This window comes from Mytilus californianus, unplaced genomic scaffold, assembly GCF_021869535.1.
Source record: "Mytilus californianus isolate M0D057914Y unplaced genomic scaffold, xbMytCali1.0.p SCAF_15, whole genome shotgun sequence".
Taxonomy (NCBI): Eukaryota; Metazoa; Mollusca; class Bivalvia; order Mytilida; family Mytilidae; genus Mytilus; species Mytilus californianus.
Window position 1 is genome coordinate 592,699 of NW_026262637.1, and position 25,872 is coordinate 618,570.

At 32.6% G+C, this 25,872-nt stretch overlaps 1 protein-coding gene across 2 annotated transcripts; it reads left to right on the forward strand.

Annotated features, from left to right (window-relative positions):
• The first annotated feature begins 205 nt into the window (after positions 1 to 205).
• Positions 206 to 23,371, forward strand: LOC127725162 (protein phosphatase 1 regulatory subunit 32-like). Of its 2 annotated transcripts, XM_052231987.1 has the most exons (12): positions 206 to 318; positions 4,526 to 4,768; positions 5,362 to 5,515; positions 7,489 to 7,611; positions 10,302 to 10,362; positions 11,520 to 11,632; positions 12,240 to 12,311; positions 12,629 to 12,730; positions 17,085 to 17,188; positions 18,676 to 18,846; positions 19,969 to 20,136; positions 21,034 to 23,371. In XM_052231987.1, the coding sequence occupies exons 2-12, from the start codon at positions 4,539 to 4,541 to the stop codon at positions 21,110 to 21,112; spliced, it is 1,377 nt and encodes a 458-aa protein (XP_052087947.1). In that variant the 5' UTR covers positions 206 to 318; positions 4,526 to 4,538; the 3' UTR covers positions 21,113 to 23,371. The 2 variants fall into 2 exon arrangements, with proteins under 2 accessions (XP_052087947.1, XP_052087948.1); XM_052231988.1 differs by lacking the exon at positions 7,489 to 7,611.
• The last annotated feature ends 2,501 nt before the right edge of the window (positions 23,372 to 25,872 follow it).

The window sequence follows — 25,872 nt, forward strand, 5'->3', positions numbered from 1 at the left end:
AACGTTTTTACAAAAGTCTTTTACTATTATAAAAGAAAAAACATGAAGGAAAAATACTATTTCAACAGTGTGAATATCTTACAAAAGTAATAAAAAAATATATAAAGATCGTTGTTGTTTTTATTTTTGTCGGTCATTTTCGGTTTTTGTTTAAAATAAAAATTGTCTCCCCTATTTTTGTCAAATACGTCACAAATTTATGAGCACAAAGTTCACATGTTGTCCAAGGCAACCAAGAAGCTTTACTGAACAATTTAGTTAAATTACCGTATTTTAATTGTTTACATACCAAACAGAATTATCAGTGATAAAATAATCGTAAGTTTAAGTGGCATTAGAACATTTGAAATTGTACCTTTTATGAAGGACAATAAATTGGTTGTAAAAGTACAGTAAAGATGTTTTGCACAACTTTTATATTTCTTTTCATGCTCACAACTGCCCATATTTTATGTGATATATTACGGTCCCTTTACTTAAAGGTTAGGTAATTTTTACTTTAGGTTCTATGGCTAGATTTTTGGGTTTGGGAAAGTGTTAGGGTAAGCTACATTAGTAATGATTAAACAGAGTATTAAAACTATTGTCCTCATTAAATGAGGGTAGGAATGCCCATTTTTCCGTCAGGTGTCAAACGGTCATTTTCGGCTACTGTTAGCGTCAAATTAGTTAGAATTTTATCGTGATTCGTCAAAATATCCTTATCGTGATATTATTTAATGTGATTTGTCAAAATCAGTTGATTTTTTTATCGTCATAAGGAAAACGTACATTTTATCGTCATGCACCCAAAATTACCATTAACGTCATTTTGCAAGATTTTTTACCGTTATTTGTCATGAAGGTACCCCCATTAAGACCCTCATCAACATACCCAAAATCAGGTATCATTACATGAGCTTCCAACTGCGGTGCTTTTCCCCGGAAAATTTGACGTCACAAAGAAAACATCTTTATTTCACAAGTTTCTATGACACATTTTTCCCCAAATGACCCCATCTCAACCAGGGCAGTTCATTCATGAAATCGAAATTGGAATTTTTGTATTTTCAGTGAAAAAAATTACAGTGGAGTCCCCTGTGTCCGTGCAGCCTGTGATATCGCGCATTACCTGATTTCGACATATCGACAATGTAACCCAAACAGAATTGGTCTTGTAATTGTTTAAGTCTTCCGAAAGGGCAGAAAACATTAAAATTGAAAAGTTCAAATTTATAATTGCAACCCCATATTTACCCATATTTAGCCATTTTCCATAAAAAAAATTACATCATCAGATAAAATTGGTTTCATTCAAAGTCAAATTTTATCAATATGAAATAAATTTTGCTCCTCATCCTCATGGCAGTCCGTTTGGTTCAAACTGAACTATATTTCATAGTATAAAATCATTCCTGTAAATGACGACATTTTCCCTTTAACCATAGTTGAAATGAGAACTCAATAACATTAATAGACATATTTACACTTGTATGCAAATTGTCTTCCATGACTTGAAATGACTCATTAGTCCCTGCAAAAATTTGCATCACAATTTCAAACATATGATATCACAATTAAAAAGTGAATGTTGCATGATGTCAGAAGGTTATTTTGAGCTAGATCTAAAGGGTAATTCAGAGCAAATTCAGCTAAATACCCAAATTCATTAGTCGACTGAGTTTGATTCAGACTATAGCATTTTTAGGGATTTCTACTGTTCCCTCAAAGAGCTAAAATGTCATGGATCAATGAAGAGCAAAGGAAAGTTATGATTTTTCAAATTTCAATTTTATGTGTATATGACAGATGTGAAAAATTTTGACATTTAAACAAAATGATGTTGTTTATCTTTTTGTACCGTAGATTTGTGTGAGTCAAAAGAAATGTTGACTCATCAAAATTTAACTCAAACTAAGTATATTAATATAAGAGTCATAAAAGTTAATTTGGTTCAAGCAGGGACCACAGATATATTTTTGACTCATGCAGAATTTCAAGTCCACCATATTTGAAACAACAAAGTTGACTGCACATTGAAATTAATATACTTGCATTACAGACATAAAACATTGTCAGTATATTTGTCATGGTGTGTATTTTGAATTATATTTTTGTTAGTGTTTTATTGTATAAAAATATGTTTTACCTTATTTTTAATTCTTAAGGAAATTTAAATGTTTGTATATTGTGAAATCTTTAATTGATTTTTGTTTAATTAATTTTTCTCATCACTGGCATGTATTTGACATGTCACAGTTTGCTCAAAGTAATTTATTTTGAAGTATCAATTGCAATTAGTATGTTACTAGGATATTTTAATGTTTTATCAAAAAATTATAGGAATAGGCTTTGAACTAATTTAATTCTATTCTTACTAATGAGAGTATTATTTACATGTCATGTCACATGGATTAGTTCTTGGTTTTTGTATAAATAGCATTGTGAAATTTTGGAAAAGCAGTCATCTTTTCGGAAATTTCACAACTTTATCTATACTCAACTCTATTTGGTCTCGGAAATAAAAATGTCCTTTTCAAGAAGGTATTTATAATGTTCGTATCAGGGTTGTTTATTTCCAAGAATCGAATGTATTTATATGTCTACATAATTAGGACTGCATAGACTCATGCATGTATGTATGTAACACTCAGAAACGTGTCCTTCCCCCCAAACGTGTCCGATTCCCCCAAACGTGTCCACATTGACGTCACTGAACTGCAAAAATATGTCTAGTTGAAAAAGGCTCCAAAAATTGTCATTTATATAAACGCCCAAAAGTGTCCATTTTTCAATAAACACCCAAACGTGTCCAATCTCCCAAACGTGTCCATATCAAGCTTATTTTCTTTTCCGTTCGGCTATGTTGGATGTAAATGTAAGCAGCCATGTTCAGTTAAATTGTAGATATTAAATCAGATACCTCGTGTAGGGAGATGTCTCTTTCTCTGCGCATTGAAACCTTTGTACCATTTCACTCTTTCATGGTGCCATAAGTTGTATTTTTGAAGGCCACATTTTTTTTTTTAATTTCCGCACATATTATTTTTAACGGCATCGTATTACATATCGAAGATTGAAGTAGTTTCTTACTGAAGTCATAAAATAATTGGTCTTTACTCGCTCTTTAATTTTTTACATGAAAATCCCAACTAGTGATAAATCCTGAATAACCGTAAAAATTTTGGCCGAATCCTAAATTCCCGGTATGATAATACACTTGTAGAACCTATCTACAGTATATGTATTGTTAACATGATGTCGTTCAAATAATGCATGAAATATTTGGCACTGGACGTTATGTTTTTGATCGTGTGCCTTTAGTGATGCTGAAAACCTAAAAATTTATTAAAAAACCAGATAACCCGTTTATGATTTGAAGAGCTTATAAAGTATTAGAACTGTTGACAAACGGGAAGTCAGTTCTGCTGAAAGTCCGCCGTGCAATATTCCGATTAATATAAATTGCACCTTCGGAGTTTAATAGTACAAAATAATTTACATAGTAAACGATTAATTCAACTCTAGAATTATTTGCATGTTCGCTCTAAATGAGTATGAAATACTTGCAACTGAACAATAAGCAATTCCAGTCAAAAGCTAATTCATATGGTACAGATTAAATTTGCAATTATGATAATCATTAAAAACCGGCAATTATGATAATCATTAAAAACCGGCAATTATGATAATCATTAAAAACTGACAATTATGATAATCATTAAAAATACGGTGACCTATAGTTGTTAATTTCTGTGTCATTTGGTCTCTTGTGGAGAGTTGTTTCATTGGCAATCCTACTCCATCTTCTTTTTTATATTGAACTTACTAATGCTAATAAATGACAACTTCATCACCTGTGCCCCCATCATAGAATTGCCGTAAACGTTATTGATTTCATTTAGGACATACATTTAGCGCTAAAAGACGTGAGACGTTCTGGCGTTTAAAAGTGGACACGTTTTGGCGAATAACAATTATCGGACACGTTTGGGGTTATGAAATCAGACACGTTTGGGGAATATTGGATATTACGGACACGTTTGGGGAGAATAGACACGTTTGGGGGAATCAGACACGTTTGGGGGGAAGGACACGTTTGGGAGTGTTACATGTATAATATATAAAGGCAACAGTAGTATACCGCTGTTCAAAAGTCATAAATCGATTAAGAGAAAACAAATCCGGGTTACAAACTAAAATCGATATATACAATCTATGTACGATCCACCAATGGGTCTTCAACACATCGAGAAAATCCTGCACCCTGAAGCAGGCTTCGGCTGGCCCCTAAACAAACATGTATACTAGCTAGTTCAGCGAAAATGGACATCACATTAAACTCGGAAACATATAAATGAACCAAAATTAAAAAAACATACAAGACTAGCAAACGCCAGAGGTTCCTGACTTGTTATAGGCTCAAAAATGCAGCAGGGTTAAACATGTTTTGTGAGATCTCAACCCTCCCCCTATACCTCTAGCCAATGTAGAATAAACAAACACACAGCAATACATATTAATGACTTGTTCATCTATATTCCAGCTTCCAAACAAAGATGGGTCCTTTACCACAAGGAAGTAGAAATCTCCATATCAAGGCCAGTCAAGGTCCAGATATTAACATGATGAAATTTTACATCACACAAAATTCTACCACTTATGGTAGATACCATGAAAAGTTTAAACCAAGAACTGGCAGACACACTGGAACTGGTTACTCTGCCAACTTCCGACCAGCCGTATATTACAACCAACGTCTGGATCAATCTGATAACCCAACTCTAGCGTAAGTATTTTAACTACAGATATGCCTTCAGTTTACTATAATAGTTTATATAACCAATAAAATCCTCTGAGAACAATACCATAACAGCAAATCATAGATTGCAGTCGATCTTTCTATTGATTGTGAACAAGGCGCACGTCTGGCGTGCAAAATTTTAAGCCTGGTATCTACATGTATGATGAGTTTATTTGTATCCTTGATTATTGTTCATAATTTTGAAAGTTAGAAATTATAAATTTTTTTGAATTGTAAATAGAGGCCAAAGATATCAAAGGGACAATCAAAATTCACAAGTCAAGGTCAGAAACAGACAAAACCATGGCAAAAAATGAAAAACTAGACAAGACAAACAATTACTGTCTAAAAGAGACAAACAATAGTCTAAAAGAGACTTGTTTAGAAAACAAAAGATTGAGCAACTTGAAAAAACTATTTTGTTTAGAAAACAAAAGATTGAGCAACTTGAAAAAACTATTAAACAGGATTTTTTTTTTTGTGTGTTTTCACACCATTTTACCTAGTTTTTCAATTCCATAGTTACTGATTTACCCTTGAATTTGTTTGAATTCTAAAAATGTATCTTATATTTACAGAGATATTTGTTCCAAGAACTACCACACAGTAACAGAGTTAGCATTCCAACCATACAAGGAAAATAGTGGTAGAGAACCGTTACCTGGAAATGTCCATCAAGTGGGTTCAGGATTTGTACGACAGAAGCCCATCACATTTCCTAAAGATGCTGATGTAAGTGTTGGGGACTTTAGGGAGCTTTGTATTAGTTCTTATCAGGATTTGTACTACAGAAGCCTATTATATTTCCAAAAGATGATAATGTAAGTGTGGGGGATGGGGGTGGGGATTTGTACAACAGAGGTCTATCCTATATGATTCTCATGTATTAGTGTTGAGGGGACTTAGTGTGTAATCAGGATTTGTACAAAAAACCCTATCTCGCATTTCCTACAGATTCTAATGTAAGAATTTGAGACTAGGGTTTATGACATGTTATTTAGAGGGAGGATGTTTCATCATGTCAATGGTATAACTATTAGTAATTTAGCATCAAGCTTCAACCATAGAGATATTGTTATAATTTGTGAGGTGATGTGTGTTATAATCATGATAATGGAAGGAGAGAACTGTTTCAATAACTGGATTTAATATGAAACTTAGAACATAATGCTGTTCATATCAGACAATTATATGGGATAAGACAGCTTTGAATATCAGAAGGATCATGCAACCCTATAATATAACCTATAGTTGTCTTACTACTTTTAGTCATAAACAAAATAATTGTTCAAACATTTCTGCATGTTAGAGTAGTTTAAGAATTGCACATATTTTATTTTTGTATCAACACACATATAAATATTGCACATAGATTTATAAATAGATTTTTATTATTTTTACACATTTCCTTTTTAACACATTATATTATCACCTCTTCCTTTTATCATAATGTATAGCAAAATTATTTTGAAATGTCCACAGGTTTTTATTTAATAATAATAATAAGATTTGTACCAAAATTATTTTGAAATGTCCACAGGTTTTTATCTAATAATAATAATAAGATTTGTACCAAATTATTTTGAAATGTCCACAGGTTTTTATTTAATAATAATAATAAGATTTGTACCAAATTATTTTGAAATGTCCAGACATTTTTCTTTAACAATAAAAAGATTTGTACTAATATCATTTTGATGGAGGTGTAACATACATCTTACTGTTAAATGATTTGTATGATTTTGCTATATATTATATAACATATTTATATTATAAGGATTTATTGCAAGAACATTTTAAGATGTTCAATTATAACAGTAAACATCTGTAAGAAAAGGATTACGGTATCTTTTGAAATGTTTGAAGGAAATCTGTCTTGTTCACGTAATAGAAAAAGAATAATAAACGGAAAGCTTCCGGTCAAAGAAATGTAGTTATGACACAGGCACAAATTTTAATATATTTTGCATACAACCTGGTCATGTTTTTAAATAAAGAAATAATGCATGTAGCACTTTACATTTTTTTAAGATGAAATGAAAACTCTAAAAATACCTTTTGTAGATGCAAATTTTTACAAAATGCAGGTAAAATTTATTTAAGCCTATCTGTTGACAGATAAGCAAAAACATACATAAAGGGAAGTTCAAAAGCAAATATTGCCATTTCTGATTTAGAAGAGATATATGTGTTTTTGCAGTAAATCCAATATATTGTTTATTTCTAACTTTTGTATTCACATGATTATCTCCCTTTATTCTGGTTAAACATTTGATTATGCATTGTATATGTGTCTGCAAATTGACTGAATTAAATTATTACAATGTTTTATTACTGAGAGCGAGAGAAATTGTTGACATATATATATTTATTTAAAATATTTGGTAATAATTTTCTAACACTTGTACTGGAATCAGCATATATATATTAGATAATATTTGGTTTTCTGGAATTAAATTGTATTAATAACAAATCAATAGTGGTGCCTGAAATTGAATGATATAAAAATGGAAATTGTAAATAAATTATAAGTTTGACAGACAACCTTTTGGCTATGATTTTCTCCATTCTTTAATTTCTAAAGATAGAGATTATATTCATGGAGAATGAATTGCTTCTTGAGAAAGGGAGATAATCTTGCAATTCAAATGCTAGGAATTTTTATTTGCTTATTTTTATTGCATGTTTAGACTTTCTTATTTTAGGTTAAAGGAGTATTTATAGATACTAGGGCTGCATCTGCTCCAGCCAATATTCTGCCGAGATCTAAACCTTTATTGCATAGAATACAAGCAAAAGATCCGGTAGAATTAGAAAATGAGGGCTATGTAAGTTTTTAAAGCTGCAATCAGTGTGACTAATGGTGAACGTATCACATGTTTTGAGGTAGCACTGGAAGAAACAATTACAAGATCAGGAAATTTCTTGATGCTTGAGGACACTGGCACATTTTTACACTCAAGTACACTTTGGATTCTCAGAAAGAGATGATAATACACTGATAATCCACTTTCAGCCCAGTCTAAATTTACAGTACAGTATAACCAGTTAAATAAATCTCTATCTTTATCTGGTATTGAGTGTTAAATATTCAAATAGGGTTTGAATCCAAATTTATTAATAAACATTTTACAACATATTCCCCTTTAGAGGATGATGTCTCTATTCTACTCTTCAGTTTGTTCAAATTGATTCTATGGTTTTTGCTTCGTTCTAGTAAACACTAAGCCAGTGTGAATTGAAATTTTCAAGTGATCCCAAATATTACCATAACCACAGTTATTTAATAGTGTTAAGGTTAGGGCAAATGTGATACTTTCTAGCCAGTTAGTGAGTTACATTTCCAATCATTTTGGTTACTTTTCATATTCATATAATATAGTTGTACAAAAAATTGAAAATTTGCATTCCTTTGCATTGATTCTATCGTTTTTGCTTTGTTCTATTAAACACTAAGACAGTGTGAATTGAAACTTTCAAGTGATCCCAAATATTACCATAACCACAGTCATTTAATTAACACTACTAATTTACAAATGACATTATTATTTTATATTTTTAATTGTAGAACCCTGTAATTTAGATTTTATACCTATGAGGCACTTTTATTATAGTTTTGCACACTTTGTAGTCTTAACACAGTTAATACCTAGTAACACACATTATATGCACATATTCCTCTATGTACACCAGTAATACACATTACACACATATTTTTGTTTTATGTCCAGCAGCCTGTGTGTACGAACGTGTCATTAGTCTAATGAGCCATTAAGTCTTCATTAGCCTAATGCATCATAAAGGCTTAATGAGGACTTAATGACCCATTAGGCTAATGTCACGTTCGTACAACCGGCTGCAGATAGGTTGACTTGATTGCCTGCTTAAAACTGTCATTAAAGATAGTATCCAGCCTGTGATATATATATATTTACTGACTTGACTGTTCATAAAGAGTAACTTTCACTGTGCTAATGCATATTGGAGGAGATCCTATAAATCGGATAAACTTAAAACCATACCCTAACAAATATTTACCTGTATCTTGGCATTGCACAAGGTCATGTTTTTCTCTGACTCTTAATGACGTCTTTACACTAAATCCATTGGATGTTGGATTTGTACTGATTGACATTTTAGTCTTATAGATGCATGATTTTTTTATTAGTTGTTATTGGCTTTTAACTATAGCTGTCAGTAACTGCGAGTACTCTCAGATCTGTAGTTAGTGTCTTTTTGTTGTGTGGATGTATAAGTATCCTGTCACATCCACTCTGTTTTTTGATAGATGTATTTCTGCTTTGTATCCATCTGATGAGTTAAGCTCTTTTCAACTGATTTTAATAGTTTGTTCTTATGTTGTACTGTTACACCACTGTCCCAGGTTAAAAGGAGGGTTGGCGCGCCTTCAAACTAGTTTAACCCCGCCACATTCTGTATGTGCCTGTCCCAAGTCAGGAGCCTGTAATTCAGTGGTTGTCGTTTGTTGCTGTGTTACATATTTGGTTTTCGTTCATTATTTTGTACATAAATCAGGCCGTTAGTTTTCTCGTTTGAATTGTTTTACATTTGTCATTTCGGGGCCTTTTATAGCTGACTATGTGGTATTGGTTTTACTCATTGTTGAAGGCCATACAGTGACCTATAGTTGTTAATTTCTGTGTTATTTGGTCTCTTGCGGAGAGTTGTCTCATTGGCAATCACACCACATCTTCTTATTTTTATATTGATGATATTTTTAACATTGACAAGCTTGTCCGGACCAGGCCTTGCAGTCATAAAAATGCGAGTATGATCATCGTTCTCAGACTCAAAATTGAACCAATCCAAATACTAGATTTTGTGTTTTGAGAAAAAATAATTCCTTGCACCCTGTGGTGAAATTAATCCTGTGGATTCATTACTTTAATAGAGGTCTTTAAAAAAAAATTCTTACAATGTACTTGTCATTTAAGTCTGCTGATACAACTCTGGTTCTGGATTCCCCCCCTGGTTTGCTGTTAGGGGGTATAGGAATATGCTCTGTTTGTCCACCATACTCCCCCCCCCCCCCCTCCCCCAGGTTTACTGTTAGGGGGGGGTATAGGAATATGCTCTGTTTGTCCACCACACTTTCTTGCTGTATGAAATGACTGCATTGTTAAATTAATGTTTTATAAATACTTCCAATAGGAATAGGATGAATGATTTCTCAGAAGGAACAAATTCACCAAATAGTTTAAGTAAAATCATAGTTTTTAGTTCACTTTAAAGAAGTAATTGGGGATTATTGGAGTGCTCCTGTCTTCCAAGTCTGCTTGTGTTTAAGCATCTAAAGCCATTTCTCAGAAAAAAAACAGCAATATAATTTGGTCTGCAAAGTCATCTTGGAGAGACTTTTAGTTGCTTTGATAAAGTTTTTAAAGTTCAGTAAAGTTTATAAAGATCTGAATTCTATATGGTATTAATGATAAGTTGGATATTGTTTTTTGGTAAAATATTTTGACAGAGCTGTTCTCACATTGTTTTGTCATTTTAGGGTCCTCAGTATATGTTATCAGAGACTTCAAAGAGATTCAGGGGAGATCAACCAGATAGAAGTAAGTATTAACACACACATTGAACCATTTGTCTAATGATGTAGGTGATTAATTTAATCTTTATGAAATAATAGATGGCAGTGAACAATTATCTTGAGAAATGATATAGAGCTATATGAGCAATCTTGATTAACATTTTATACTTGACTGACTCAGTGTTTTAGTTAACTTTCCATTTAAGGTAACAACATCCTGTCTGTGAACACCCCACCTCACTCCCTGCTCTGATCACTGGTTTGAACTTTGTATTGTCAGTGATTAAGGTAACAACATCCTGTCTATGAACACCCTACCTCACTCCCTGCTCTGATCACTGGTTTGGACTTTCTAACGTCAGTGATTAAGGTAACAATATCCTGTCTGTGAACACTCCACCTCACTCCTTGCTCTGATCACTGGTTTGAACTTTGTTTTGTCAGTGATTACGGTAACAACATCCTGTCTATGAACACCCTACCTCACTCCCTGCTCTGATCACTGGTTTGGACTTTCTAATGTCAGTGATTAAGGTAACAATATCCTGTCTGTGAACACTCCACCTCACTCCCTGCTCTGATCACTGGTTTGAACTTTGTTTTGTCAGTGATTACGGTAACAATATCCTGTCTGTGAACACCCCACCTCACTCCCTGCTCTGATCACTGGTTTGAACTTTGTAATGTCAGTGATTAAGGTAACAATATCCTGTCTGTGAACACCCCACAGCACTCCCTGCTCTGATCACTGGTTTTAACTTTCTTATGTCAGTGATTAAGGTAACAATATCCTGTCTGTGAACACCCCACCACACTCCCTGCTCTGATCACTGGTTTGGACTTTCTAATGTCAGTGATTAAGGTAACAATATCCTGTCTGTGAACACCCCACCTCACTCCCTGCTCTGATCACTGGTTTGGACTTTCTAACGTCAGTGATTAAGGTAACAATATCCTGTCTGTGAACACTCCACCTCACTCCCTGCTCTGATCACTGGTTTGAACTTTGTATTGTCAGTGATTAAGGTAACAATATCCTGACTGTGAACACCCCACCTCACTCCCTGCTCTGATCACTGGTTTGAACTCATTTATGTCAGTGATTCTGTCTCCACTACCCTACCCAACCTACCCCTTGCATAGAACTCTGTAAGTTATTTATGCTGTACTTTGTATTTTCAGTGGATGTATCAATGAAGACTGTTGGTGACCCTGAGGGTACTGGATTTACACACGCCTATAATGTAGAACCAATCACATATTACCCAGCTGATCCACATAAAAATGATAGACCTGTAAGTACTTATGTAGCTTTATTTACACAATTGTTAAGGAGAACATGCAGAGTTCATATAATAAATTGTTTACATGTATGTGCTATTCATAAATCATTATGTGATACTTATTTCTAATATAACATTTGTTTTGATTTCATCATCTGCATATGTGTAATGTTTTTATGAACAACTTTGTAAAATTTGGATTAATTAATGATTATTGAAATTGTATTTATGCAAACAGAATTTTACAAATTGTCTGATAAAATCAATCCTCCCAAGGAAATAAAAGTTCAACAAAAATACTGAACTCCAAAGCAAATTCAAAAAGGGGAAGTCCATAAACACTGACAAAATTAAACGCTATTAATCAATGGAAAAAGTGAAAAGCAACTGTCATATTCCTGACATTGTACAGGCATTTTTCAAAGAAAATGGTAGGTTAAACCTGGTTTTATAGCTAGCTAAACCTCCCACTTGTATGACAGCTGTTTATAGTTCCTTTGTATTTGCGTGTCATATAGAAGTGCTATCTCCCACTTCATTTTATGTTTATTCCCTTAACTATCATATTTCTGTATACATACAGTCTTAATACATTTGTATATATATTTTTCCATTACAGAGATGGCAGACACACAGACCAACAGGGATTACTATAATGAAGACAGATTTCCTTAGATCTGAATATCCACATGTAAGTAAACTTTTGACCCCTAACCTCTGACTGTGGAAGTCACAGACCTGATTATAAGTGATAAATATAATTAGAAATACAGATAGTTTAGATTTGACTCAACATTTATGTTTAAATAGAACTCAGATTTCGAAGGTACATTTGGCGGCTTAATTGGTCACAAATTCACAGAAGATAGAAAATATATATCATTATTGGTAACAATTTTCTAGATTTCAAAACAAAGTCTTTATATATATGTAAGTTTAAATTTTTGGTTTATGACATGATTTGACATATATATATATATATATAAGTTTTGCATTGGTTATTTTTAGGGAGATGAACCATTACCAAACCTGGCTTCAGGATCTGAGCGAGGTACAGGATTCACAAGAGAAAAAGCAAAACCATTGTATGTCCACAGAAATCCTATTGATGTAAGTATTTGTACATGCTGATGATGCAGCATTGTATGTCCACAGAAATCCATCTTGATGTAAGTATATGTACATGCTGATGATGCAGCATTGTATGTCCACAGAAATCCTATTGATGTAAGTATTTGTACATGCTGATGATGCAGCATTGTATGTCCACAGAAATCCTATTGATGTAAGTATTTGTACATGCTGATGATGCACCATTGTATGTCCACAGAAATCCTATTGATGTAAGTATTTGTACATGCTGATGATGCAGCATTGTATGTCCATAGAAATCCTATTGATGTAAGTATTTGTACATGCTGATGATGCAGCATTGTATGTCCACGGAAATCCTATTGATGTAAGTATTTGTACATGCTGATGATGCACCATTGTATGTCCACAGAAATCCTATTGATGTAAGTATTTGTACATGCTGATGATGCAGCATTGTATGTCCATAGAAATCCTATTGATGTAAGTATTTGTACATGCTGATGATGCAGCATTGTATGTCCACAGAAATCCTATTGATGTAAGTATTTGTACATGCTGATGATGCAGCATTGTATGTCCACAGAAATCCTATTGATGTAAGTATTGGTACATGCTGATGATGCACCATTGTATGTCCACAGAAATCCTATTGATGTAAGTATTTGTACATGCTGATGATGCAGCATTGTATGTCCACAGAAATCCTATTGATGTAAGTATTTGTACATGCTGATGATGCAGCATTGTATGTCCACAGAAATCCATCTTGATGTAAGTATATGTACATGCTGATGATGCAGCATTGTATGTCCACAGAAATCCTATTGATGTAAGTATTTGTACATGCTGATGATGCAGCATTGTATGTCCACAGAAATCCTATTGATGTAAGTATTTGTACATGCTGATGATGCAGCATTGTATGTCCACAGAAATCCTATTGATGTAAGTATTGGTACATGCTGATGATGCACCATTGTATGTCCACAGAAATCCTATTGATGTAAGTATTTGTACATGCTGATGATGCAGCATTGTATGTCCACAGAAATCCTATTGATGTAAGTATTTGTACATGCTGATGATGCAGCATTGTATGTCCATAGAAATCCTATTGATGTAAGTATTTGTACATGCTGATGATGCACCATTGTATGTCCATAGAAATCCTATTGATGTAAGTATTGGTACATGCTGATGATGCAGCATTGTATGTCCACAGAAATCCTATTGATGTAAGTATTGGTACATGCTGATGATGCAGCATTGTATGTCCACAGAAATCCTATTGATGTAAGTACATTTGTACATGCTGATGATGCAGCATTGTATGTCCACAGAAATCCTATTGATGTAAGTATTGGTACCTGCTGATGATGCACCATTGTATGTCCACAGAAATCCTATTGATGTAAGTATTGGTACATGCTGATGATGCACCATTGTATGTCCACAGAAATCCTATTGATGTAAGTACATTTGTACATGCTGATGATGCAGCATTGTATGTCCACAGAAATCCTATTGATGTAAGTATTGGTACCTGCTGATGATGCACCATTGTATGTCCACAGAAATCCTATTGATGTAAGTATTGGTACATGCTGATGATGCACCATTGTATGTCCACAGAAATCCTATTGATGTAAGTATTGGTACCTGCTGATGATGCAGCATTGTATGTCCACGGAAATCCTATTGATGTAAGTATTTGTACATGCTGATGATGCAGCATTGTATGTCCACGGAAATCCTATTGATGTAAGTATTGGTACCTGCTGATGATGCAGCATTGTATGTCCACGGAAATCCTATTGATGTAAGTATTGGTACATGCTGATGATGCACCATTGTATGTCCACAGAAATCCTATTGATGTAAGTATTTGTACATGCTGATGATGCACCATTGTATGTCCACAGAAATCCTATTGATGTAAGTATCTGTACATGCTGATGATGCACCATTGTATGTCCACAGAAATCCTATTGTTGTAAGTATTTGTACATGCTGATGATGCAGCATTGTATGTCCACAGAAATCCTATTGATGTAAGTATTTGTACATGCTGATGATGCACCATTGTATGTCCATAGAAATCCTATTGATGTAAGTATTTGTACATGCTGATGATACAGCATTGTATGTCCACAGAAATCCTATTGATGTAAGTACATTTGTACATGCTGATGATGCAGCATTGTATGTCCACAGAAATCCTATTGATGTAAGTATTGGTACATGCTGATGATGCAGCATTGTATGTCCACAGAAATCCTATTGATGTAAGTATTGGTACATGCTGATGATGCAGCATTGTATGTCCACAGAAATCCTATTGATGTAAGTATTGGTACATGCTGATGATGCAGCATTGTATGTCCACAGAAATCCTATTGATGTAAGTATTGGTACATGCTGATGATGCAGCATTGTATGTCCACAGAAATCCTATTGATGTAAGTATTGGTACATGCTGATGATGCAGAATTGTATGTCCACAGAAATCCTATTGATGTAAGTATTTGTACATGCTGATGATGCAGCATTGTATGTCCACAGAAATCCTATTGATGTAAGTATTGGTACATGCTGATGATGCAGCATTGTATGTCCACAGAAATCCTATTGATGTAAGCATTTGTACATGCTGATGATGCAGCATTGTATGTCCACGGAAATCCTATTGATGTAAGTATTTGTACATGCTGATGATACAGCATTGTATGTCCACGGAAATCCTATTGATGTAAGTATTTGTACATGCTGATGATGCAGCATTGTATGTCCACGGAAATCCTATTGATGTAAGTATTTGTACATGCTGATGATGCAGCATTGTATGTCCACAGAAATCCTATTGATGTAAGTATTTGTACATGCTGATGATACAGCATTGTATGTCCATAGAAATCCTATTGATGTAAGTATATGTACATGCTGATGATGCACCATTTTATGTCCATAGAAATCCTATTGATGTAAGTATATGTACATGCTGATGATGCAGCATTGTATGTCCATAGAAATCCTATTGATGTAAGTATTTGTACATGCTGATGATGCAGCATTGTATGTCCACAGAAATCCTATTGATGTAAGTATTGGTACATGCTGATGATGCAGCATTGTATGTCCACAGAAATCCTATTGATGTAAGTATTTGTACATGCTGATGATGCAGCATTGTATGTCCATAGAAATCCTATTGATGTAAGTATATGTACATGCTGATGATGCAGCATTGTATGTCCATAGAAATCCTATTGATGTAAGTATTTGTACATGCTGAAGATGCAGCATTGTATGTCCACGGAAATCCTATTGATGTAAGTATTTGTACATGCTGAAGATGCAGCATTGTATGTCCACAGAAATCCTATTGATGTAAGTATTTGTACATGCTGATGATGCAGCATTGTATGTCCATAGAAATCCTATTGATGTAAGTATATGTACATGCTGATGATGCAGCATTGTATGTCCATAGAAATCCTATTGATGTAAGTATTTGTACATGCTGAAGATGCAGCATTGTATGTCCACAGAAATCCTATTGATGTAAGTATTTGTACATGCTGATGATGCAGCATTGTATGTCCACAGAAATCCTATTGATGTAAGTATCTGTACATGCTGATGATGCAGCATTGTATGTCCACGGAAATCCTATTGATGTAAGTATTTGTACATGCTGATGATGCAGCATTGTATGTCCACAGAAATCCTATTGATGTAAGTATTGGTACATGCTGATGATGCACCATTGTATGTCCATAGAAATCCTATTGTTGTAAGTATTTGTACATGCTGATGATGCAGCATTGTATGTCCACAGAAATCCTATTGATGTAAGTATTTGTACATGCTGATGATGCAGCATTGTATGTCCACGGAAATCCTATTGATGTAAGTATTGGTACATGCTGATGATGCACCATTGTATGTCCACAGAAATCCTATTGATGTAAGTATTTGTACATGCTGATGATGCAGCATTGTATGTCCACAGAAATCCTATTGATGTAAGTATTGGTACATGCTGATGATGCAGCATTGTATGTCCACGGAAATCCTATTGATGTAAGTATTTGTATATGCTGATGATACAGCTAACAACTTATAATTGTTATAGGATCAAAGAAATTTACAACAAATCATTGGAAATATTATATAGGCCATTTCTTGATAGAATCAAATATGAAAAAATATTAGTAATTGCTTTTACAGAAAAGTGTTTAGATTACAAGGGCCCAAGATAATTTCACCTTAATTACAATGTATTGTATATTGTTATTGTGAGATTTTATTGATATATAGATATTTAGGTTACTTTACATATATTTACGAAAACTCTTTATATTTCTAGGCTTATGATAGAGCTGATGATATTCCTGGTCTCAGATTACAGAGAACAAAGAAATCAGATCCAGCTGATTATCTAAATATGACAAATCCAAACAATCATTCTAGGTAAAACATTTATTACAATTCCTATCAACTATTCTAGGTAAAACTTTATTACAAATCCAAACAATCATTTAAGGTCAAATCATTACTACAAATCCAAACAATCATTTGAGGTATAGGTTTGTTAAAATTCCAAACAATCATTCTAAGTTAAACCATTATTACAATTTCAAAACAATCATTCTAGGTAAAACTTTTTTTTACAATTCCTACCAACCATTCTAGGTAAAACATTCATTACAATTCCTACCAACAATTCTAGATAAAAATTTTATTACAGTTCCTACCACTATTCTAGGTAAAACTTTTATTACAATTCCTACCAACCATTCTAGGTAAAACTTTTATTACAGTTCCACCAACCATTCTAGGTAAAACATTCATTACAATTCCTACCAACAATTCTAGATTAAACTTTTATTACAGTTCCTACCACTATTCTAGGTAAAACTTTTATTACAATTCCTACCAACCATTCTAGGTAAAACTTTTATTATAATTCCAACCAACCAATCTAGGTAAAACTTTAATTGCAATTCCAACCAACCATTCTTGGTTAAAAATTTATTACAATTCCTACCAACCATTCTAGATAAAACTTTTATTACAGTTTCTACCACTATTCTGGTAAAAAATTATTACAATTCCAAACTATTTTTCTAGGTAAAACTTTTATTACAATTCTAAACAGTCATTAAACCTATCACAATCTTACTTTGTGTGCACATGAAGGATGGTGGCCATGTTGCTAATGATTTCAAATGCTGCATATTTTTGCCAGGCAGATGAACAATGCAGGCTGCTGGTAGCCTCTAGTTCATATATGAAAATCATTCTAATATACCAAGTCATATATGTTTTTATTCTGTAATCTGAAAATCAGGTTTTGTTTTAATGATTCAGAACAGTATTGGAAAAATAATATTTTCAGTCATGCTTTGGTTTATTCTAAAATGTTGTTGTATTTCTGAAAACTACTAAAAATCATATTTTCTTTATAGCCGTACCATATAAATGTTAAGTGTTTTTTTTTTTTTTTGTTGAGCCTGCAACATTTATGTCATAAAAGCGAGACATAGCAATCCTAGATTCGTCGGTGGCAGTGTCAACATTCAGGTTCAGTTTGTGGTTAAGGTTTTTTTTGACAATAACTTTGTCAAACCTTCATGGAACTTTAGGAAATTTGGACAGATGCTTGTTTATGACCATAATACAGTATCCAGAGCAAAATTTTGAAAATATTTATTTTCATTTTTCTGTATTTTATTGATAAATGAACTTTTTTAGCTCACCTGGCCCAAAGGGCCATGAAATAGCATCTTAAAAGAAAAAGGTTTTTTTTTTTTTTTGTATTTTACTGACAAATGGACTCACTTTTTAAGTCAACATTACACTTTTACAATGACACCAGCAATTGCAGACGAGACACAGGGTTTCATGGAACCCCTTACCAACATTTTAGTTAAATTGTCATATTATTTCTTTTTCAGCATTACAAAAGATATATTTAAAGGTCAACAAAGGCCAAGTCAAAATGAGGCTGATCGACTGGAGAGAACTGGTGTAGGAAAGCAGGAGTTATCAGGATACAGTGAAAATAATGATAGATTTGTAGGTGTTAACGATGATTATAGACGATTTACAACTCATTACATGACCAGGTAAGGCTACCAGATATACAGGGTAAAAGTCAATGATTATAGAGGATTTACAACACATTACACTACCAGGTAAGGCTACCAGATATACAGGGTAACAGTCAATGATTATAGACGATTTACAACACATTACATGACCAGGTAAGGCTACCAGATATACAGGGTAAAAGTCAATGATTATAGACAATTTACAACACATTACATGACCAGGTAAGGCTACCAGATATACAGGGTAACAGTCAATGATAATAGAAGATTTACAACACATTACTTGACCAGGTGAGGCTACAGATATATAGGGTAACAGTGAAAATAGCAGCCAATAATTATAGACGATTTACAACACATTACATGACCAGGTAAGGCTACCAGATATACAGGGTAACAGTTAATGATTATAGACGATTTACAACACATTACGTGATCAGGTAAGGCTACCAGATATACATGGTAAAATTCAATGATTATAGACTATTTACAACACATTACATGATCAGGTAAGGTTACCAGATATACAGGGTAACAGTGAACGGTAGCAGCAAATGATTATAGTAGATTTACCTCACATTGCATGACAGGTAAGGCTATGAGATATACAGGATGACAGTAAAACTAGCAATTAATAAGGGCCCCACTGACACGTCCATGGTGCCCTTTAGTCATCTGTCCATCTGTCAGCATTTATTTGTCGAAGGTTAAGTCAAGATTGCCTCAATAGATTTCCATAATTTTCATTGACAGCGTTTATACCTATGAAAGGAAGGTCACTTTTTTTTTTTTTTGTGAAATTTGGACTAAAACTGGGGTAAAAAACTTAGTTTTTGTTAAAATCTCACAAATTTTGAGAAAAATCTTGGTGTCTGGCAGAGTTTATCTGACCTTGACCTTATTTACAAGGATCGTTTAAAACGTTTAGTTAATGTGATACTTGTAGCAAAACCTTCATATTACAGACTTTCAACATAAATTCAATCTTGATAAGTAATTCAAAGCAGGCCAGACATTTCAGCATGTGCACTCTTGTCTATATAGATATTAGAATTGAACTGTGCTTAAAAATATATTGATATGAAAACTATATTGACAACATAGCCTTATTTGTATATGTAACAAATTTATTTCTAGGTTCGGTCCAGATCCAACACCTGTAGGAAAAGATCGTGAAGGACATACTCGTGGAGAAATACAACGGCAAAAACCAGATGGTTTTACCAAAAGTACATCTGTCCATTCTTATGGTCAAGACATACACACCACAGATACTCTCAGAAGACTCGAGCCATATGTAGCAAGGTAAGTAATGGGCAATAAAGAGTATACATTTGGATGGCTAAAAAATACAGAATACTTGGAAGGCTGGACAGAAATAATAGCCAGAATTAATCATTTATAGCAGCCATAAGATATAAACAAATCAAGTAGTGTTGGCTGGTAAACCAAATTTCAAATGTCCTAAACAATAACTGGTTAAGCAGACCTTTTTTTAATTCTAATATATTTGATATAAATGTGTATTGAGATCATGTATAACAATGTTATTGGATAAATTTTTAAATGATCTTTGTGGTACTGAATTTGATTTATCAATAGTCCAGTATATTGATTACTTGATTAACAATGAAAATATTCCAATTTAAAAAAATAAGCACAAAGACATCTTTTGATTCAGCATTGGGTGAAATCTAAAGTAAATTTGATTTGCACGATAAAGGTGTATAGAATAAATATATACTAAACAGATATTAGATGATCAAGATTTAAGATTTACATGTAAAATGCTACCTCATCCAAGGCTTAGTCATATTTCAAAAGAAATGCTGGTTCAAAATTTGAGAAATGCAAATGATCTGAAATTGAATTAGTGTAAATAGGTCATACCAGAAACATGCTCAAATCTTAGTAAATTGAATTAGTGTAAATAGGTCATACCAGAAACATGCTCAAATCTTAGTAAATTGAAACACTCATCAAAACTTATCAGACACCAGAGAAAATGAATATTTTCAAGGAAATGTCAACAAATAAAGGAATAACTTCAAAAGTTGGGATGATATTTTGATTACAGTAGTTCTACAGTCTACTCTTGACACAACAAAGAACTATTGTTTATTTATTTATTTTACAGTAGTATTAAAAAAGAGATGTGTTTTTTACACACACAAATTTATCACTTATTCATTTTATTTATAGGAGTATGAAAGCCCGTGATGTGTTTTATGATGACCACACACATGATGCTAAGATGAACAGGAGTTTAACAGTGTTTTGAGCAATGAATGAGTGAAAGAAGGTACATTGCAGTTATAAATAGGACAAACTAAATTGTTCAGTAAAATCGTGAGTTGCTGAAAACTTACATTTTATATTATTATGCGACTGCTTTGTTTTTTTATCTAATAGATACATGTGTCAAATGAATTTTATATTTCTATTGATTTTGTATCATTCTTGTGTCTTTTATTTATGGACATCATGAATGAAGTACTTTACTAGTCTTATTTATACAGAGATCAAATTTAATATTAAAAAAAACCATAATAAAGTTGACATTCTTACAGGAATACAATGAAGTAATCTTAATTATGGTTCAAAATAGATTTTTGTTTACAAGACATTGCCCCCTCATTAAATAATAATACATGCATTGCACACAGGTTAGTAACATCACATGGTTTACCTGGCTGATTTGTGTAAACTGCAACACAAAAGATAATTATTCAAAAAATTCCTTTTTTAATATTTATTTGTTGATAATTTAATGATCAACAATTTTAGAAAGTTTATATGGATGTATATATTGGTCTCTTCTTTATATTCCTTAAATTTATTTGCATATATGTTTATATACTGCAGTTATTTATGTGCAATCTAAGGAAATTTTAATTTTACAATATGTTTTATTTAAAGGGAATGATTATTAAATATAGAAATGCTACTTTATTAGAATTAAAAGAGGATGGTTGAAAAAACAGGTTTCTTGTACTGTGTTTTTCAAACAAAGTTTTATTTAACATTAGACAAATCTGGAGTGGAGTTTTACAGAAGTTGTCCAAACTATTTGCTACAAATTTGAACATAATGTCTGCTTTTTCCTGAAATTAGTTAAAACCCTTTTAATCCTCCTCATTTTTTTTAACTGACAGAAAATCTCTCAGATTATTAGTGAGAATGTTTCTTTGATTACGGTCTCATAAACCCAACATTTCCATTGTAAAAGTTATATATTTGGTCGATGTTCATTTTATATTTTCTTAATCATCAAGTTTTTGACCTACCTCTCTTCAGCAATCCTTTTAATAGTATTTTCTTTGGAACTTCTGTAGTTTAGTTTTTCGTCCCTAGAGAAGTTTTTGAAAATACAAAACAAACTATATTAGAAATGTCTGATGAAGCATCCTTTATATGTTATGTGTATTGCTGTCAAAGAAACAGGGTGGTTTAGTTTCACTGTTTATTGTCATAGAAATAGGGTAGTTTAGTTTCACTGTTTATTGTAAAAAAAATAGGGTGGTTTACTTTCACTGTTTGATATTCATGATAAACAAATTTCGTATGCTGCTTTTTGCACAAATTTGCTGATTTTGAAAATATTTTTCTAACAAGTTATTCAAGATTTCCCTTTTCTTAATTATTTGTGGATGTTTATATAAATTTCTCGTAATTTATATGCTTATGTCAGTAAGAAATGCAAAAAAAACCCCCAAAACAGCATGTGTAAAAACAATATTATTGTAGAAGCATCCACATGCTTATCAAGGGTCACGTAACAAAATAGACTGCAATTTTAGATGTATTTAGAAATGTTTTATCTTTTTTTGGTATTTCATTTACAAATGTATTATATATTTCTCTTACATGTAATATTTTAAATCAGTATTTGAATTATTTGTGATAATACCTTTTGCTGTTAAGTTTGTGACATTCAAATAATTATTTTTATAATGATTTTATGTAATTCTATTTTTATTTTATGTTATTTATACATTGTGTGTAATGACTTTCGTGTCATGTGTTTATTTGTTTATTTGTATCAAGTTTGAACTATTCTGTCTGCTGTATTTTTAATTTTTTTCAATTTAAAATTTTTATATTCTTTTATGCTGTTTAGTAAACTATTGAAAACCATGAACAGTAAAACCTTGTGTTGTAAATTCAGATTTGTTGAATTATTTCAATGTTTCTTGCAAAATTAAATTTGTACCTACATTTATAAATTAAGGGATTGTACCCATTGTATTGTCAGGTGTGGATTAAAGATAAATGTTATATTACTGTATGTATATCATCAATACCTAATGAAAAGATTACCAATGTTTAATATTGAAAATGAAAATATGTTTAATGTCATTTGAAACATTTAAGCAATGTAGGTTGTAATATTATAAAGTAACAACATAAATAAGTAATATTCACATGTCAAAGTCATGTGATTTATCACTTGTCAAAGTCATGTGACATACGGTTTTGTATAATGAATCATGATATGATAATTCGAAAAAATTAAAAAAAAAAGGTATCTGAATTATAATTGTTTTAATACTATGGCCACCTCTTACCTATTGTTATATCAGTCTTTTGGCCAGACCAAGATGGAATGGACCACATTGCATTATGTTTTAGTTGTTTATGATCCAGATTTGGAGGATGCTATTACCTTGATGAGAACTGAAGGTGAATTCTTTATTGGTTTGTAGCCTATGTCTAATTTCTTCTTATATTAAAATGTTTATAATTTATGCTATAAATCATACAACTTCATCAATTGCCAGCCATACCTAAATCATACAACTTCATCAATTGCCAGGCATACCTAAATCATACAACTTCATCTATTGCCAAGCATACATAAGAAATGTTTGTTGACAATTGCCAGGCATACCTAAGAAATGTTTGTTGACAATTGCCAGGAATACCTTAGAAATGTTTGATGACAATTGCCAGGCATACCTAAGAAGTGTTTGTTGACAATTGCCAGGCATACCTAAGAAATGTTTGATGACAATTGCCAGGCATACCTAAGAAATGTTTGTTGACAATTGCCAGGCATACCTAAGAAATGTTTGTTGACAATTGCCAGGCATACCTAAGAAATGTTTGTTGACAATTGCCAGGCATACCTAAGAAATGTTTGTTGACAATTGCCAGACATACCTAAGAAATGTTTGTTGACAATTGCCAGGCATACCTAAGAAATGATTGTTGACAATTGCCAGGCATACCTAAGAAATGTTTGTTGACAATTGCCAGGCATACCTAAGAAATGATTGTTGACAATTGCCAGGCATACCTAAGAAATGATTGTTGACAATTGCCAGGCATACCTAAGGAAGGCATACCTAAGAAATGTTTGATTACAATTGCCAGGCATACCTAAGAAATGTTTGTTGACAATTGCCAGGCATACCTAAGAAATGTTTGTTGATAACATTTTTTGATAACTCTGTCTGCTGATCTTTAGATTTGTAAACTGTTTTATGGTATGTATATCTGCTAATATGTTGGTTTGCCAATATGCTGATAAAGTTCTTTGGTATAAAATAACAGGTGATATTGGGAATATGTCAATGAGACAGCAAAAAAAAACCAAAAATAACCAAAATATATCCAGAGGGCAACACAGTTTTCAACTATATACAGGTGTCCACCTTAGTATCAGGCAAGCTCTAAATTGTCTGGTTTATACAAGTTGAGAATAAATTTTACACAAAACCTCAACGATCTACAATTTGAGGCAGATCAGTTGTCTTTAATAGAAAAGAAAGGATATGGGGTATCCATCCATAACACACAACCAGTATATGCAATCAGGGGGCACATCAAGATATATTTTAGATAACTTGACAGGAAGCAATGTATGTATAGGGCAAATAATTCAGGTAGACTTTGTAAGATGTAACACCACCAACTTTGGCCCAGTCAAAAAGAACATACTGGAAAGTAGTACATATTTGAAACGAAATAGTTCTTACCCATAGGTGTAAATATCAAACTATGTAGAATATATTTTGGTTATTTAGGTATCAAATGAAGAGTGAAGGCCTGGTGATCCTTGTAGAATAAGTTTTGACTGATAATTTTGAATAATATAAAAATGTATGAATGATGTCTTAAAATGAGGGCATATATTGGTTGTTTCTCGTATATGAAGTACCTGTTTTTGGTATATCTAAATTTCTGGTAACCAGTACAGTCTGATGTGTAAATAACAGTATATTGAACCCGCCCCCATAATTATCGTCTTTCACCATCTTGGATTGTAAAATTGCAGAAAACAATTGATCAGGATCTTTAATGAAATTATAAAATTTTGAGAAAAAATGGAATTCATTTGTCTTTTCATCTAAAACAAAACAATTATGTTCTTTATCTTATTATATCAACTGTTTTTACAAATACAAAATATTTTTTATTTCATTCAATTTTTTTCAACTTAGTCATATAAGGGGAGATAACTCAGAGAATTTAATTTTATACAGAAATGTACAGTACATTTATCTTATTTGTTTTGTAGGAAAAAAATAAGTTGTGCGATTACTGTCAGTATTAAACCTCAGTATCAGATCTGTTTACCCTATGTGACTTACTGTCAGTATTAAACCTCAGTAGCAGATCTGTTTACCCTGTGATAACTGTCAGTATTAAACCTCAGTAGCAGATCTGTTTACCCTGTGATAATTGTCAGTATTAAACCTCAGTAGCAGATCTGTTTACCCTGTGTGATTACTGTATGTATTAAACCTCAGTATCAGATCTGTTTACCCTGTGTGATTGCTGTCAGTATTAAACTTCATTATCAGATCTGTTTACCCTGTGTGATTGCTATCAGTCTTAAATTTCAGTATCAGATCTGTTTACCCTGTGTGATTACTGTCAGTAATTAAACTTCAGTATCAGATCTGTTTACCCTGTGTGATTGCTGTCAGTATTAAGCTTTGGTATCAGATCTGTTTACCCTGTGTGATAACTGTCAGTATTATATTCCAGTATCAGATCTGTTTACCCTGTGTGATTGCTGTCAGTATTAAACTT